Here is an 18,950-nt window from a genome sequence, read left to right on the forward strand (position 1 = left end):
GGGGTGAGCATTTGTTTAAAACTGAACGGAACTGAATCAACAATTAAATTATAAGTAAAGTTAAAATCGAACAGAATTGAACTACATTATATAGAGAACCGAATCGAAGCAAACTAAAAAAATCAATTTAGTTCGATTTGATTTTTCAATTTTCTTTGGCTTACTAGATGTTCTGCTTTTTTCTCACATTTTCTCTCAAGCCAAACAAGAAGATTTTGATCTATTATGTAATTTTTTTTGAATTCTATCATGCTAAACACAAAATCAAAAGAAAAAAAATAAGGCAAAAATAATTCAAATAAAAAATTACAAATAAAAAAATACAACAAATTTTTAATCACACTAATAAGAATTTGCATTGGAGGCTACGAAGATATGCAGGAGAGAGGAAATGCGAGGTCGTGATGGGTGGGTGTGGGTGTACCGCCGCCAGGCGAGGGGCTGTGTCGACGACGCGGCAATGCATGGACTGCCATGGAGAGCGAGGGACAGCGCAACCGTTGAATGCGTTGGCGAGATAGGGCTCACTAGCTCACATCTGTTACTGCATTTTACGAGGCATGGTCTCATGGAGAGTGAGGAATGGAGACTCAGGGGTTGAAAAAGAAGAGTAAAATACTAATGAAACATAAATCTAAGCCTAACTCCAAAGATGGAAGAAGAAGATGATGAAGAATAGAATAGTGCAGATGAAGGCTGGGATAAGAAAGAGGTAGGGTTAAGGAAAAGGATAATTATACAGTAGATAATGGATGGCTGAGATTGAAATAAATGAATGGTTAAGATTAAACTTTAAAGGTTTAGTAAAAGTTAAAACAACATATAAGAAAAGAAAGCTCTGTAGCTTAGACTCAATCTTGCGCCTTTCACACGCCTAACTTACAATTCACCACTAGGCTACATCAGAACATGCAACATTTTCTCCTTTATATGACATATATTTCGATTCGGTTTGATTTTGTTAATTTTTTTTTATTCTAAAATCAAATCAAACTAAATAAATTGAGGATTTTTAAAATTGAAATCGAGCCAAATTGAATTTTCAAAAACACCAAACCAAATTTTCAAATTGAGTTGGTTCAATTGATTATTTCAATTTGAACTGAATAATGCTCACCCCTAAAAATATGTGTCCTACTTTTCCTAGAAAACGCACCCCCACCTTACACCTCTTCAGTATTGATTGAAGTATGCAATCCCTTTTGTTTCTTCTTTGTTATATGATGGCTAGGATTAAGGTATCTGTCAAGGAGAAGAGCATGGCAGCTGTAAGAGAGCAACGCCAGCCGTAGCATCAGGAGTACCCGCTTCCTCCTGTTCTCGCCCTGCCAGCTCAAGTCAGCAGCAATAGGTACTATAAAAGGTATGCCCTTTTAAATGAAATCATATTATTATTATTATTATTATTATTATTATTATTATTATTATTATTATTTCTTGAATATTACCATAATATTTAAGATTTTATTTTTAAGTATATTTATTATTATAGTTGTTATTATAAGAAAATTATTTCTAAAAATACATGATCTTTTCAAACGCAATTATACACTGAAATATTATTACATTTTTATGGAGGAATATTTAGACAAATATAATTAATAATCATTTAACAAATAAAAATTAAATTTGATTTTACGAGGATAGAATTATTCAAATTTTTAATAAAAATTTAAATTATCTTTAATGTAATTAAGTAAAAATTTTTTCATTAACCAAGTATGATTTTGAAAGATAAAATATTTTAAAAATAAATATTAAATTATATTATTAAAATAAAAAATAATAAGTTACACAATATGCGGGCAAAATGAATGATTTATATTTAATTTATATATGTATATATCTAATCAATTGTGAGGATTTATGATAATTACAGGCCAACCAGAATGTCATGTATGATCCACTATTTGAGGGAATTAGTTTGTCTATAGACCCACATCTGTGGATAGCGGTTTGTAGTTCTGGTTCGATTTGAGTTCTATTTAGGAATTGGAATTAGACCCCAAATTGAACCTAAATTTTGATACGGTTTTAGTTTGGTTCCTCATTGTTTTGGTTATAGTTTAATACGATTATCGATTCTTCAGTTCAGTTTTCAACTCTCAAAACAATTTTATATAATTATTTCTTTAAAAAGTTATATTTAAATTAGCATTTAAATTTTAAATTGGGTTATTAATACATAATATATCTTTTCGTTATTTCTAAATTATATAATCCTTAATTATGCATATATAATGTAATAGTACAAGTTATCATATGTATAAACTATTTATTAATTATATAATATTTAACTATAAGATACCAATATAATTACAAATTAACATTTATATAGTATAATAGTACATTTATAATAAAGAATTATAAGGTAATTTAATATATTTATAGTTAAAATTATTAAGAAAATATGAAAAAATAAAATATAATATTATGTTGTATTCAGTCCACAATTAAATATATATATATATATATAATTACATTAAAAGTACATAATATATTTAAAACAAATATAAAAATACATATATAAATTCAATTTTTGATTTGATTTCAGTTCAGTTCTTAGTGAAGAATCAAAACCTAATCAAAATATCAAAAAAATTTTAATTCGGTACAGTTATTCAACTCGGTTCACGACTGCTGAGTACAGTGCACACCCCTACCTGCGGATGCTTGCTTTGATCTGACTGCAAATGTTAATTACTTGCATATAACTCCATCACTGTAGACACATGCACTTGCAAGGCGATCTGGAGGTTTTGCAGGCTGTTATATATATATTGATGAAAATTTGTGACAATACCTGCTTATTTTTTATACCAATAGCTATTCTCTATTTAGATATTGAGAAAATCGTATCTTTTTTTTTTTTCTAATTTTCTCTTTTAAATTTCTTGAATTTTATTTCATTTCATGGAATTTGATTTTATTCCTTGAAAATGGGGCTCTGCTTGAAACAGGGGAGGGCATTATGAATGGATGGTGCCATGAAGACCTTGACGAGCGTAATCTGCTATATTGGGTGTGTATTATCAAGGTTATATATCGAGTTTTTAATTAAGACTTAATTTTATATTAATTTGTCTTTAATTTGATTAAGAAAGTGAATTTCATAACGTCACAAGGTATTGGCATGTGTTATACTCCATATCAAACATGCACCAGAGTTCATGGCCTTACATCGCCTGTATCCAAAGTGCACTAGGAAGATCATGAACCTTGAGTCTCTTTTTTAAAAGCAAAATGGTGAGGTCTAATTATCTGAAGCTAATAATTTATTGCGTAGAACTTCATCAAGCGAAACAAAAGTATAGTATTCATAATATCATTTTCAAATATTCACAATTACTCTACAATTATATTACTAATTTCGATTAATGAATACACAAAAATAATCATTTCTTCCTCGGGAAATTGTGTTCATGTCGCTTGATTTGTGGAGATCGTCAAATTTACCATCTTATGTCTTTCCATTGTTTTTGGCTTTCATACAAAATAATAATAATAATAATAATAATAATAATAATAATAATAATAATAATAAAAGAGATTTTAGGCGCATCACAAGAGAAAAAAAATCTTAACAAGAGAAAAAAGAAAAACAATTAATTGTCCACATGGTTTAAGGAAACCATGCCATTGCATTAAAAGGGCGTTAGATTTGTGACTCAAAATTTCATTTAGATTTAAAGAGACATTTTACTAATTTGGTGGAAGAAATATTCATTAATGGAGTGAAAAAATATTTCCTATATACAATAGAACTTCTATTATAGTGTTATTCTTAAATTGAGTTAGATTCCTAATTAAATTAGGATTTGAATGACTAACACTATAAATAGAAGTATATTTCAGAAAAGTTATTTAGCTTTGCTCATAGAGATGACTTTGCCCATGAAGAGGACCTTTTACCATTGCAAATAAGGGTTTGGTCAATTGCTGAAGAGTGCCTCTGCCATTGATGAAGGGCTTGTCCATTGTATTCCTACAGAAAAAAAAAAAAAAGAAGTTTTAGCTTAAAGTGGAGAAAAGGCATAATACAAAAGGAAGGGATTATAACCTATTGCAATCGAAGACATCTTTATGGTATGTAAAATACTTAAAGTAGTAAATGCATTGGGTTATGTATAGAGGAGAATAAGAAAAATTAACTAATATATTTATTATAATGATGAGTAGATGATTTTGAACTTATAATAGATTATTATATTTTATCAATAGTAGAAAATGACATGTCCATAAATGTAGTTCTATGTAAAAAGGGTAAACTACATAAATATTATGTTTTGTGCACTTGTTTTGTTTCTTTATAGTTTACACATTACCATAGTACTCTATAATTGCTCTCTAATACTTATTTGAAAATCACACCTATACAAATTAAAAGAACACATAAAATTTAACATAATTGAACATAAATATATTCCACTAATAAATTCACTAATAAAAAATTTACAACCTCTAATACTTTTCTAACCCTCACAAATTCTCTGCCACACTATGGCCACTATGGCCAAATCCCACAAATCGGCCTGTGCTCACAAACTTTACCAGCACTCGCAAACTTAGGAGCTCCTCAACACATGCTCTACCAAAATCAACAATTAATTAAATTAGGGGTGTCAATTTGGGTTGATGGGTCGTATTCGTGTCGTGTCAATACGCGACAAGAATACGATTAAGGTCGACACGAACATGACACGATTAACAAATCATATCAAATTTAAACACGAACACAATCCTTTTATTATACAGGTTACACGACACGAAACGATTACTATTAAATTATATTAGGTGTATTCAATACGATACGACTCATTTAACACGAAATAACCCATTTAATACAGTTTAACACTACTTAACCCATTTAACACCAACATAAGTGGGTTCATGGGTCATAGTGAGTTAAATGAGTTAGTGGATCACAGGTCAATATGTGACACAAATATTAAATTGTATCATAAACGTGTCAAGTCGAATTAGAGGGTTAACCCGTGACACGACACAATTATAATTGTGTCATAAATGGATCAATACGAATTTAACTATAAATGAAATAATATTATAGAATTGTCTACGATTAACAAAAGTAGAAAAGTTTTGAATTTTTTAATTATTAAAGTTAAATATTATTTTGTCACATCTTATTGCTCCAAATCTCCATTTTGATCGGGTCATAATAAATAGTAAATTTTATGTATTTTTATAATTATGGTAATTTTTTTTTTAATTTTAACTTATAATTATGGCCAATTTTTTTTTTTTATTAATTTTGACCTAATTTAAAAGTTTTAGATTTTTTATAATACTGAGCTTTTTTTTTTTTTTCAATTTACCAAACAGGGCGGCCCACGAAGGATGGCGAGGCCTGGGTTTGAATGAAGTCGTTCGTCCCCGGTTTTCAGACTTCGATGTGTAAGAAGGCCGCCTTCCCATCCGCCAACAATCTGTTTGGGTAAGGGTAGATAAGAAAACCTAAGAAGATCATGGGAACAGAAGAAGAGCAGAAGGGAAAGCAAGCAAATGAGCAGCCAAGGTCTCATCCCATAACAGAGACAGAGTTCCTCACCTGGAAACGCCGAAAGGTCTTATTTTTCCCCTTCTTAATTCTGTCTCTCTCTTTCTAGGGTTTCTCTTTCTGTGATGCGTCCATTTGTCTGTTTTTCTTTGAGTTCAAATCTATTTCAAAGAAATTCTTTTAACTACTGGGAGACTGGGTTGTCCTGTGGTAATGGATTCTGAAGAAAGCACTTGAAGTGTTGCGAAGAAATTAGCCAATCGATTCATTTTTCCTCTAATATCCATTTATATGATTAAGAGTCACTCGATAGAATCCTAATTTAGCAATTTGCTTTGTGGAAAATTGATATTCGGAAGATTAATCGTGAATATTTCTGAGAAGAGGAGCACTTTGGTCTTGCAGAGACACAACCTGGGCATCATGTACTTTTCCATGTATAATTATAGCAATATCGTAATATACTTTGCACTTGCAGGATGCAGATGCCTCAGCTAGAAAAGCTGAAGCAGCTAGGAAACGTGCAGAAGATATAGCTGCCGGGACGGTGCAAATGAATGGGCGGGAGCTGTTCTTGCATGAGCCTTGGGTGTTTGATAGCTCTCAATACTGAAGGTTAGTTTTGGTTCAAGAACGCATCAAGCTATTTTAGAGGCAAAATATACAGGCTTATTCCTTCAACATTCTTGCTTGTTTGACTTAACATTCGCCGTTTGGGTCAAATTTATGTTGCATTCATGTAATTAACCCAAGAATTCAATTGAATTGAATTCCAGCATTCATGAATTACAAATCGTAGTGATATCTTTGTCTTCAACAGGTCCCTAAGCTGAAACTGTTGTGGTTGTGACACCAAAACAGAAGAATATTATTGATCTTTTATGAGAAAAGAGCTGTTTGTTTTGCTGATATCAGTTACATGATAGTCTATAAATTAATTGATTTGTCTTCCTCTTGCTTGTATAAATTATCAATTGAGTTATTCAACACTAGTTGTTTAATGACATGATCAACCTGGTGGTAAGCTATATGATTTGATATCTTCCCTTGGAATACCATTGAGCGGTTGCCATGCTTTTTATTTTCCGAGAAAGAATTTCTTTAGGTGGTTCTTCTGAACAAGGATGGTTAAAGATAAAGAACTTATCTTGACAAATATGAATTTGATATCATCCCTTGGAAAACCATTGAGCGGTTGCCATGATTTTTATTTTCCAAGAAAGAATTTCTTTAGGTGATTCTTCTGAACAAGGCTAGTCAAAAGGAAAGAAGTTCTTTTGACAAATGTGCAACGCGACCACCCTGTCTTTTCCAATACTCTTCTGATCTTTATCACAATTTCTACGTAAAGGTCCTATGCACAATTCATTGATCATCCAATTAAATTTCCTTGCTTCTCTGTATGCCATAAGGAAATAAACATATGCTTCAAATGGCCCACATTTATTTGACTATATTATAGTTCAGAGGAAACTAGCTAGCTAGAGACAGACCCAGTTATCGACTCAGTTAGAAAGAAAAGGTGAAAAAAGGAAGGCAACGCAAAGCTGCGAAGTACATGTAATGCATTGATTGGATTTCCCTTCTTTCCATTCCCCATCAAGCGTCTTCGTTGGGCTCTGAGCTGCTTTCATATATTGAAATAACCAGTCATACAAACATGATTAGTGATCGCAATTGGGTATCATTTTTGTCAAATTTTACTCTCTTGTTTCATGTCTCTTTAAAATTTTTTGGTTATAAGAAGTGATAAAAGTAGCCTCAATAAAAATTCAAGAATTGAGAACACTTCCCAAAGAAGAGAAAAGGATAAAAACTTTGGCGCATGCCAATAAGGATTACAGCTGAAAGAATTAACCTGAGTTGCCATTCGACATTGACCATATTAAGCCAAATTTCCTCTAGATTACTTTTGATTCAAGGATGTAAAGCCTTAAACTCTAGTGCATGTTTGATATTTAATTTAACACATGCCAATACCTTGTGACATGATCCATGCAGGAAATTAACAAGAGAAAATCAGAAAAATGATTAAATTTTCTAGGTAATTACACATGCCAATATGTTATATTTATTACTTGAATAGAAATACCCCTCTTTCTAACAATTTTTCTTTATTGTGTTTGTTATCGTTTCAATCATATATGTGCTATGATAAAAATATATGAAAGAAAACTACAACAAATTCCTAAATAACATATAGTTACTGGAAGAAAATACCACATCTTTGTACAAGGAATCTACAGAACTCTATACTGATGCTGAATGATTGGTGGATAGAGGAAGACACCATGAATCATTGGCTGACAACAGCGAGAAGCTGGGAGCACTTGACATAGCTGAGGAATCCCTGGTTCACAGCAGCGAGGAAAAGTAGGAAGGACTTGCGTACGCACTGGTTCGCAAATCCTAGTGGTGACGCCATACAAGATCCCCACAAATCTAGATTCCTCTATCCCATACATCGTCTTCATCCTGGCGAACACACGAGCTGTTAATAGACTATCAGATCCTGCTTGATGAGAGCCGCCAATTCGCTTGACTCCTAGAATCTTAGCCAATTTCTCCAATCCAAGCTCACCCCTGTGCAGGTCATCGTAGAATCGTGCCATGTACTTGACATCCAACACACAGCACCCAAATACCGTGGCAATAATCTCAGTGAAATCCAACATAGATACGGGCAGTGGTTTCTTGGTAACCAGCTTCACCATGTAGGCCAAGTCATATAGCCCATGAAAAGTTAGCCACTTCAAGTCTCTATGTCTGCTTAAAACATGAGTGAACATGTTTGAGAAAAACAGCTGGTCGATCCCATTAATCCTCAGCTCCTCAAAATCAATTCCACTTTCCTTTAGAAACTCAATGGACTTAGGATCATAAAAAACCTCCGTTTCTATCAAGAACTTGAAATTAAACTCCCATGTTCCAGCGACAATTCCATTCTCATCGGAAAGTGTAATGCCCAGTTGGATAATTTTCATGTTATCAACGTTGAACTTCATATCAGCGAATGCTGATAACTCATCAGACCGGCGAGGGGTTTTCCGAAGAAATCCAGGGAACTCCGAGTCCATGGAAACCACCTTGTGGTGGTGCAACGCCGCATCCATTTTTCGCAGTTCTTCCATGAGATTACACGCCCAAACTTGCCTAATCCCCATCTCGCAGTGATCTCTCAGTTCCTGATAAAAAGTAGAAGAAAAATGAATGGAATAAATCATTAAAGTTGTCTCCTTATATAATGTTCCCATTCCCGATTGGAATAGGAATAAAGATGAGAGTCCTAAGTCAATTAGAATTAGAAGTTAATATTGGGCTTAAAGCTCAATTTAGCCCACATGGAGTTTAATTTAGCATAATTTTAATTTATTATCGAATTAAATTCATAAATTTTAATTTAAGCTTATTTTAGTTTATAAATTATGAAAATAAGTTAAACCTTTTAATTTGAGGCTTAAATCAAGAAATTTAACTTTGAAATCAAGAAATTAAACTTCTTGATTATTTTATTTAAATCAAAAAATTAAAAAATTTAATCTATAAATTCTAATTTTTAAGTTAAATTGAACTTTAATTGAAATTGTTAGATAAAAGTAGATAAAAAAAATTAAAAATTAACAAAATAAAAATTTCAAAAAATACAAAGATTAAATTGAATATTTTGCTGTTAATATTTATATAGGAAGTTTAGTTAGAATTTAAAAATAAAAAATAAAAATTTCAATCGCAAGAGGCGTCCAAATTTAAAATAGACTTGGAATGCTTTTGAAAGTCCAACTTTGGACTTATGTCAGTGGCCTTATTTAATTGCTAATTTTGGTCGAGCATGTGTTGAGGAGCTCCTAAGTTTGTGAGTGCTGGTAAAGTTTGTGAGCAGAAAAGCTTAGAAAACCAGGTTAGAGAGGCTTTATATGCAGACTAGCTAAGACTATGCATATGCCTTTTGTTTTTATTATTATTATTATTATTTTTAAATGGTCCTAACTCAGTTTTGGAATGTATCTATAAAGTATACGATTATTGATTTTGATAGGCATAATATGCAAGTTAACCCCTGAATTTTACTAAAAAATCTTTGTGGCGTATTGAATTTTTAAAACGTCATATGACATACTTCAACTGCTGCAAATGCTCCATAATACACTTTGACTCTTATAATGTAGAATTAATATATCTTTTGGTCTGCTGATGTGACAATTTACTGACTAGAATTCGAATGATATCTTAATTTTATTTTTGATATGTATCTTGAGATATTTATGGGAGCTAAAATGTGTCATAAAACTTTTTAAATGTTCAAAATGTCATGATATTTTTTTTGACAAAATTTAGGTGTGAAATGGTACATTTAGCCATTTTGATATTTTATAATTAAATTATATTATAAACTTTGTTTCGTGGTTAAAAAGGATGTTAAGATAGGTTAATCACACGTGCTCGATAGTAAATACTATACTTTTCACACTCACACATATTTACAAGCACTCTTATTGCACTTATGTTGAGGATAAAGCTTGGGATACATTTGTAGATGGATTTAAGCTTCAAACAGTTCAAGTTGAATAAATCTCCCTTGTCGTTTGAACTAATCCTTTAATATTCTTTTAATTTAAAAATAATATAAAATTTGAACTAATCTTTTAATATTCTTTTAATTTAAAAATAATATAAAAAAGTGACATGATATGATAAATATAATCTATTATAATTTATATTTTTTAATAATAAAACTTTAAATATTAACTGATAAATTGAAATTGCTTAATAAATCAGACCAAAAATTTAAGATAGATTTTCAAACTACATGTTTTAGTTTGGTATTTTTCTCCACAACAAATTTTGGTTTATTTCATTGCCATGAAAGCCTCACAATCACATAGTGACTGTAACTAGCGCCGTGCGTTATTCTTGAAAGTTCCAAATAGAAGAACTGTAACATATTATGTCGGAATTAAAAAAATTATTATTATAAAAATCGAACCAAACTTATATTTAATTTTTTAATTTAGTTTTGGTTCTCTATTAAAAACTGAATCAATATCATATCAAAACTAAAAAAAAAATGAAACCAAATTGAAAAACCAATTTTATACATATATTTTTTTATATATAATTTATAATTTTAATAAAATTATATATATATATATATATATATATACACACACACACACGTAATTAAGATTATAATGTATATGATATTGCTGTGAGGTCCTTAATTTGACCGATTTAAGAATGATATAAGTTGCCCTTGGACAACTATTCCAACTCTAAGTTAGTGATAAGAATTTAAGAGTAATGTATATAGAGAATATTGTAATGAGATGGACAAAGTAAGTGTACTTGATTTTTGGCATTACTCTCATATACATAGGCTAACGTTTATTTACCATTGTAGGTGGCTGCAAGATTCTTGGTATTGTTTGACTGTGGTCCCAAAATCCTTGACGAACATATCTCATGTTAGATATATGATCCTTATTAGTTAGTTTATTCAAGCTATCATGGCAACGTGGACCATTATGTTGGTTTGAGCTACTATTCGGTTATGCTGACTGAGTCATATCTTGCTCTGACATTTGGCCAGCCGTGTCACTCTTTGACCAAGTTAAATAGACTCTTTGACCTTTTAACTGAGCAACGTGACTAAGTAATCTAAGTAGGATGTATATAATTAAAAAATATATAGAAAATAATATAATATTTTTATTTATTAAGAAATATGTATAATATATTTTTTATATTAATTTTTTGTTTTAATATTAGAGTTATTATTTTTATTGTTGTTTTGATATTAGAAATTTAAGATTATTTTTACTATTTTAAAATGAAAAAAATTATAAATTTTAGTACAAAAATAAAGATTTAAAATAGAATTAGAGCCAAAATTAAAATTGAAATGAAACAAAAATCATATTGAAATTATTTAGAACTAAATCAAAATCAAAACCAAAATTTAATTTCAAATTTGATTTCAAAATTCAAAAAATTAAAAATGTATTTCAATTTCGATTCATTGCTAAAGCCATATCAGAATCACAACCAAACACTATAACTATCACAATCATAAACACTTTTAGAGACATGGTTAAGATCGTCGGTGATAATTTTATTGTCATTTAAATAAAAGTAATTGACTAACTTCGTCTTTATTATTTTTATGGCTTAACATTTAAAAAAAATCTAAAACTTAGGCATTTTTTAATTATAACCAATTTTTTTTATCAATTTTGGCCTAATTTAAGAGTTTACTATTTATTATAACTCCATCAAAATTGGGGATTTGAAAACATTGACATCACAACTGACGTGGCAAAAATAATACTTTTCAATATGTTGTTACTAATGTGGCAGGTGACGTGGTAGAAACTTTTGACGTGATGGCAGAAGTAGCAAAAATATTATTATTTTTTATGTTATTGCTGACGTGGCATAACTTTAATAATTAAAAAAATCTAAAACTTTTTAACTTTTATCAATTATAGCTCATTCTATAAGTTTGTTTCGTTTATAGCCAATTGACTAATTTTAATCTAATTTGATCAAAAATTAATATTTTATTACCTAATAAAATTGTAAAAATAATATTTATGCTACTTAGTAGAGTAAAAAAAAATAATTTTCCCATTTCTCACCCCTCATTTTTTTGTTTAAAAATAAAAAATTCATGTAAAAAATGTCAATAATAACAATATTCATCATTTTAATAATAATAATAATAATAATAATAATAATAATAATAATAAACAAGTGGTTGAATGTCTATGTATTATTGATTGATGGTGGGTGGAGAGAGAGAGAGAGAGAGAGAGAGTGAGAGATATTATTTAGAGGAAGAAAGGTGGATGGAGGGTGTATATTTACATATTGTTGGATGACAATGGATAGGAAGAAAGGGAGATGAGTGGAGGAATATTTTTAATTTTAAATAAATAAAAATTTATCTATTTTCATAAATAAATTTTGTAAATACCAAAAAAAATGAGAGAGATAGGAGTATTGTTTTTTTGTTATACTAAATAATATAAATATTTATTTTTTACAATTATATTGAATAATAAAATATTAATCTTGATCAAATTAAATAAAAATCAGTCAATTAATTATAAATGAAATAAACTTATAGAATTGTCTATAATTAATAAAAGTAGAAAAGTTTTGAATTTTTTAATTATTAAAGTTAAATATTATTTTGTCACATCTTAGTGCTCCAAATCTCCATTGGGTCATAATAAATAGTAAATTTTACACATTTTTATAATTATGGTCAATTTTTTTTATTAATTTTGACTTATAATTATAGCCAATTTTTTTTATATTAATTTTGACTTAATTTAAAAGTTTTAGATTTTTTATAATATTGAGCTTTTTTTTTTCAATTTACCAAACAGGGCGGCCCACGAAGGATGGCGAGGCCTGGGTTTGAATGAAGTCGTTCGTCCCCGGTTTTCAGACTTCGATGTGTAAGAAGGCCGCCTTCCCATCCGCCAACAATCTGTTTGGGTTAGGGTAGATAAGAAAACCTAAAGAAGATCATGGGAGCAGAAGAAGAGCAGAAGGGAAAGCAAGCAAATGAGCAGCCAAGGTCTCATCCCATAACAGAGACAGAGTTCCTCACCTGGAAACGCCGAAAGGTCTTATTTTTTCCCTTCTTAATTCTGTCTCTCTTTCTAGGGTTTCTCTTTCTGTGATGCGTCCATTTGTCTGTTTTTCTTTGAGTTCAAATCTATTTCAAAGAAATTCTTTTAACTACTGGGAGACTGGGTTGTCCTGTGGTAATGGATTCTGAAGAAAGCACTTGAAGTGTTGCGAAGAAATTAGCCAATCGATTCATTTTTCCTCTAATATCCATTTATATGATTAAGAGTCACTCGATAGAATCCTAATTTAGCAATTTGCTTTGTGGAAAATTGATATTCGGAAGATTAATCGTGAATATTTCTGAGAAGAGGAGCACTTTGGTCTTGCAGAGACACAACCTGGGCATCATGTACTTTTCCATGTATAATTATAGCAATATCGTAATATACTTTGCACTTGCAGGATGCAGATGCCTCAGCTAGAAAAGCTGAAGCAGCTAGGAAACGTGCAGAAGATATAGCTGCCGGGACGGTGCAAATGAATGGGCGGGAGCTGTTCTTGCATGAGCCGTGGGTGTTTGATAGCTCTCAATACTGAAGGTTAGTTTTGGTTCAAGAGCGCATCAAGCTATTTTAGAGGCAAAATATACAGGCTTATTCCTTCAACATTCTTGCTTGTTTGACTTAACATTCGTCGTTTGGGTCAAATTTATGTTGCATTCATGTAATTAAATTCAATTGAATTGAATTCCAGCATTCATGAATTACAAATCGTAGTGATATCTTTGTCTTCAACAGGTCCCTAAGCTGAAACTGTTGTGGTTGTGACACCAAAACAGAAGAATATTATTGATCTTTTATGAGAAAAGAGCTGTTTGTTTTGCTGATATCTGTTACATGATAGTCTATAAATTAATTGATTTGTCTTCCTCTTGCTTGTATAAATTATCAATTGAGTTATTCAACACTAGTTGTTTAATAACATGATCAACCTGGTGGTAAGCAATATGATTTGATATCTTCCCTTGGAATACCATTGAGCGGTTGCCATGCTTTTTATTTTCTGAGAAAGAATTTCTTTAGGTGGTTCTTCTGAACAAGGATAGTTAAAGATAAAGAACTTATGTTGACAAATATGAATTTGATATCATCCCTTGGAAAACCATTGAGCGGTTGCCATGATTTTTATTTTCCAAGAAAGAATTTCTTTAGGTGATTCTTCTGAACAAGGCTAGTTAAAAGTAAAGAACTTCTTTTGACAAATATGCAACGCGACTACCCTATCTTTTCCAATACTCTTCTGATATTTATCACAATTTCTACGAAAAGGTCCTATGCACAATTCATTGATCTTCCAATTAAATTTCATTGCTTCTCTCTATGCCATAAGGAAATAAACATATGCTTCAAATGGCCCACATTTATTTGACTATATTATAGTTCAGAGGAAACTAGCTAGCTAGTGACAGACCCAGTTATCGACTCAGTTAGAAAGAAAAGGCGAAAAAAGGAAAGCAACGCAAAGCTGCGAAGTACATGTAATGCATTGATTGGATTTCCCTTCTTTCCATTCCCCATCAAGCGTCTTCATTGGGCTCTGAGCTGCTTTCATATATTGAAATAACCAGTCATGCAAACATGATTAGTGATCGCAATTGGGTATCATTTTTGTCAAATTTTCCTCTCTTGTTTCATGTCTCTTTAAAATTTTTTGGTTATAAGAAGTGATAAAAGTAGCCTCAATAAAAATTCAAGAATTGAGAACACCTCCCAAAGAAGAGAAAAGGAAAAAAACTTTGGCGCATGCCAATAAGGATTACAGCTGAAAGAATTAACCTGAGTTGCCCTTCGACATTGACCATATTAAGCCGAATTTCCTCTAGATTCCTTTTGATTGAAGGATGTAAAGCCTTAAACTCTAGTACATGTTTGATAGTTAATTTAACACATGCCAATACCTTGTGACATGATCCTCTATAAAATTCCAGTAAATGAAATAAAATTCAGGAAATTAACAAGAGAAAATCAGAAAAATGATTAAATTTTCTAGGTAATTGCACATGCCAATATGTTATATTTATTACTTGAATAGAAATACCCCTCTTTATAAAAATTTTTGTTGATTGTGCTTGTAAGCGTTCTAATCATATATGTGCTATGATAAAAATATATAAAGGAAAACTACAACAAAATCCTATATAACATATAATTACTCGAAGAAAAGACCACATCCTTGTACAAAGAATTTACTGAACCCTATACTGATGCTGAATGATCGGTGGATGAAGGAAGACACCATGAATCATTGGCCGATAATAGCGAGAAGCTGGGAGCACTTGACATAGCTGAGGAATCCCTGGTTGACAGTAGCAAGGAAAAGTAGGAAGGACTTGCGTACGCACTGGTTCGCAAATCCTAGAGGTGACGCCATACAAGAATCCCACAAATCTAGATTCCTCTATCCCATACATCGTCTTCATCCTGGCGAACACACGAGCTGTTAATAGACTATCAGATCCTGCTTGATGAGACCCTCCAACTCGCTTGTCTCCTAGAATCTTAGCCAATTTCTCCAATCCAAGCTCACCCCTGTGCAGGTCATCGTAGAATCGTGCCATGTACTTGACATCCAACTCACAGCACCCAAATAACGTGGCAATAATCTCAGTGAAATCCAACATAGATACGGGCAGTGGTTTCTTGGTAACCAGCTTTACCATGTAGGCCGAGTCATATAGCCCGTGAAAAGTTAGCCACTTCAAGTCTCTACGTCTGCTTAAAACATGAGTAAACATGTTTGAGAAAAACAGCTGGTCGATCCCATTAATCCTCAGCTCCTAAAAATCAATTCCCCTTTACTTTAGAAACTCAATGGACTTAGGATCATAAAAAACCTCCGTTTCTATCAAGAACTTGAAATTAAACTCCCAAGTTCCAGCGATAATTCCATTCTCATCGGAAAGTGCAATACCCAGTTGGATAATTTTCATGTTATCAACGTTGAACTTCATATCAGCAAATGCCGATAACTCATCAGACCGGCGATGGGTTTTCCGAAGAAATCCAGGGAACTCCGAGTCCATGGAAACCACCTTGTGGTGGTGCAAGGCCACATCCATTGTGTGCAGTTCTTCCCTGAGATTACACGCCCAAACTTGCCTAATCCCCATCTCATTTTTTCACTTGGAACAAGGCTAGTTAAAAATAAAGAACTTCTTTTGACAAATATAAATTTGATATTGTCACACCCATCTCTAACCTATAGATATTAATGTAACCTGAAAAACTGACAGAGGTTCTCCTAAATCTATAGCTAAATGAACATGGGAAAGCTAAATGAGCATGGGAAACCTGTTAAAATACATCTTGCATACAAAACAGGGCTCCATGCCCATCAAACATATTTAAATACACAACTACAAATACATCCTCTTTGAGGATCAAAAGAGAATATTTACAATTCAAACTTATAGCTGTCTATACATATGTACTGCAAACTATAACAAAATAAATATCCAAAAGAAGCATATTGGCCCGACCTCCACTATACTCTGCAGTTGGTGAAGTGGAAGAGAGGATAACATTGAAAGGGAGGCTGCTATTGATGGAATTAACAAAAGAATCTGAAATATTAAAAATTAAAAGAGTGAGTACAATTACTTGGTGAGCGGATAAATAAATAACAAATGATGAATATATAAGGTTCTGGTATTTAATAGTATCAATTCTGCTGTATTAAAATAGGTCAGCTGAATAAATATCATTTAATCTAGATCATATAGCTGAGTTAAAACACAATTCATGTTGCAACAATATTGCTGAAACAAATATATTAAAATCTTGAAATCTGCAATATCCTCATACACTCGCAATATACTTCCTGTAGATAATTCTGGCATCTCAGGCACAATAATAGACTCTGGCAGCCTGAGAGTAATGTTGGCATCTTGGGCTCAATGATGATAAAAATAACCCAAGAGCGATAAATATACTGGTCATATACATGTGCAGAGCTACCCCCAAAAAGTGACCACCTAATATACGCCCCAAAGGCTATATGTGAATCAAGTGCTGTCCCAAAGAAAATATAAATATATACTGAGCTAAAATTAAATTATCCGTCATTAAGGTGTTATCTATTCAGTGCATATATTGAGTGTATTCAGCCATTTATTCAGCTGTAATTTCAAATTTCATTTTATTCAATAATAAAACATGAAATTACTATTTTCTGTTCTCATTTACATAATTGAAATTAAGAATAATATAAATAATTTACAGTTAATAAAATACCAAAGTTATATATTTATCCACTCACCTGTACTGAAGACAGATCTAGACCGCTGGAGCACCCCTAATATCTACTATAAAGCTGGATCTTCTCCTAAAGTTAAAGAAAGTAAAGTACATTAAGGAAGGATATTTAAATTCTAGAATGAGGATGGTGAGATGTAAATGAATGATTGGTGTACGAATTTTTTTTTTTTTAAAGAAAACCAGCAGCACTTTAGCATAATTCGAACATTCCCCAAAATTTCAACAGCTTAACAAGCCCTCAACCATTTACCACATATCATAAATAACTTTAAAATGTCTTTCCAAAACCTATACAAAATAATATAATATATTCCACCTTTTCTTCATTTATTTCTCCTCCTCCCTTTAATATATATTTCTTTCTCCTTTAACATTTCATGCCAAAATTCCTTTCCTTTACTACATCAAAATTCTTGCTAATTTGAATACAATTAATCTCCATTAATAGCTCCACAATAATCACATCATACTTTAAATACTTCATTATCCACCTAGCAATTAAGATATAAAACTTAAATCCATCCCTCCACTCACAAATTTTCCTATTTCTAACAACACTTGAAATTTTCCACTAGCTTATAACTTCCAATGATACTAAAGATATAATATTTAACTCTATTTTTTTTTTTATGTACACAACATGATAAATTTCTTGCATGTTTCTAGTTAAGATTTAATATGTCACGACCTAACTTATGGGCCGGACCGGCACTAGGACCTGGGCCGGCATAAAGCTCCCGAGGCCCGTAGTAAGCCTTACTGTTCTCAAATTCATAACCAGGCCCACAATTTAGGCCCAATATGCATATAAAATAATTTAAAATAAACTATTATAATTTCATTTCGGGCCAACTTAATCCAGTAATTATCAGAAACTGAAATTAGGGGAGTCCAGCTCAACCCTGTTACATCATTTACAAACTATTTAAAACTCATAAAAAATTTTCATTTATTAATACAAAAACTTAAATTCACGCAGTCCCTGACAGGATTAATACTACTACTAGTACATGCGGAGTCCTAAATTACAAATTAAGAGAATAATAATACAATTAAGTAATCTTTTCATAACCTGAGAGGAAAGGGACAGGTTATTTTGAAAAATGTCTCCTCCTGTGGCCTGAAAAAATATGGTGAACCGGAGTGAGCGTTCGACTCAGAGAGTAAAATATCAATTTTAACCATAATCTCTATAACTATCTAAAACTAATGCACCCTGTAGAGTGAAATGCAACACCAGCAATAATTTTACATCATAACATCAAAAAGGTAATTTGGAGCACTCACACACCCAGTAATATCAATCATAATATATGGGAGCTGATCCCCTATACAGCTCTCTTAAATCCAACCTGTGCCAGCGAAGAACTCAGCTCTGACTTTCACTTAATAACCCAATCGGGGTCTCAGCGAAGAACTCAAGCCGTGTCTACCCTGAAGGACCGGGTCCCAGCAAAGATCTCAAGCCGTGTCTACCCATCCTATCCATAGTCAACACCACATCACACGCACACCAACGCACGCATACTACTCCA

General features: G+C 31.7%; 2 protein-coding genes and 2 pseudogenes across 2 annotated transcripts; 2 read left to right on the forward strand and 2 right to left on the reverse strand.

Moving 5' to 3' along the window:
• Nucleotides 1-5,342: 5,342 nt before the first annotated feature.
• On the forward strand, nt 5,343-6,571 carry LOC110640891 (uncharacterized). Its single transcript, XM_021792433.2, has 3 exons — nt 5,343-5,585; nt 5,997-6,133; nt 6,339-6,571. The coding sequence occupies exons 1-2, from the start codon at nt 5,487-5,489 to the stop codon at nt 6,129-6,131; spliced, it is 234 nt and encodes a 77-aa protein (XP_021648125.1). The 5' UTR covers nt 5,343-5,486; the 3' UTR covers nt 6,132-6,133; nt 6,339-6,571.
• Nucleotides 6,572-6,872: 301 nt separating this feature from the next.
• LOC110640885 (putative CCR4-associated factor 1 homolog 8) lies at nt 6,873-8,862 on the reverse strand (annotated as a pseudogene).
• A 4,051-nt stretch (nt 8,863-12,913) lies between these two features.
• On the forward strand, nt 12,914-14,129 carry LOC131168842 (uncharacterized). Its single transcript, XM_058137792.1, has 2 exons — nt 12,914-13,152; nt 13,562-14,129. The coding sequence occupies exons 1-2, from the start codon at nt 13,054-13,056 to the stop codon at nt 13,694-13,696; spliced, it is 234 nt and encodes a 77-aa protein (XP_057993775.1). The 5' UTR covers nt 12,914-13,053; the 3' UTR covers nt 13,697-14,129.
• Nucleotides 14,130-15,259: 1,130 nt separating this feature from the next.
• Nucleotides 15,260-18,658, reverse strand: LOC131174449 (putative CCR4-associated factor 1 homolog 8; annotated as a pseudogene).
• Nucleotides 18,659-18,950: the final 292 nt, after the last annotated feature.

This window comes from Hevea brasiliensis, chromosome 16 (genome assembly GCF_030052815.1).
Source record: "Hevea brasiliensis isolate MT/VB/25A 57/8 chromosome 16, ASM3005281v1, whole genome shotgun sequence".
NCBI lineage: Eukaryota > Viridiplantae > Streptophyta > Magnoliopsida > Malpighiales > Euphorbiaceae > Hevea > Hevea brasiliensis.

Bases quoted from the DNA above. Each gene is read 5' to 3' on its own strand.
- LOC110640891 (XM_021792433.2), top strand. From the start codon at position 5,487: ATGGGAACAGAAGAAGAGCAGAAGGGAAAGCAAGCAAATGAGCAGCCA. The intron at 5,586-5,996 runs GTCTTATTTTTC...TTGCACTTGCAG, and splicing joins TCACCTGGAAACGCCGAAAG to GATGCAGATGCCTCAGCTAG.
- LOC131168842 (XM_058137792.1), top strand. From the start codon at position 13,054: ATGGGAGCAGAAGAAGAGCAGAAGGGAAAGCAAGCAAATGAGCAGCCA. The intron at 13,153-13,561 runs GTCTTATTTTTT...TTGCACTTGCAG, and splicing joins TCACCTGGAAACGCCGAAAG to GATGCAGATGCCTCAGCTAG.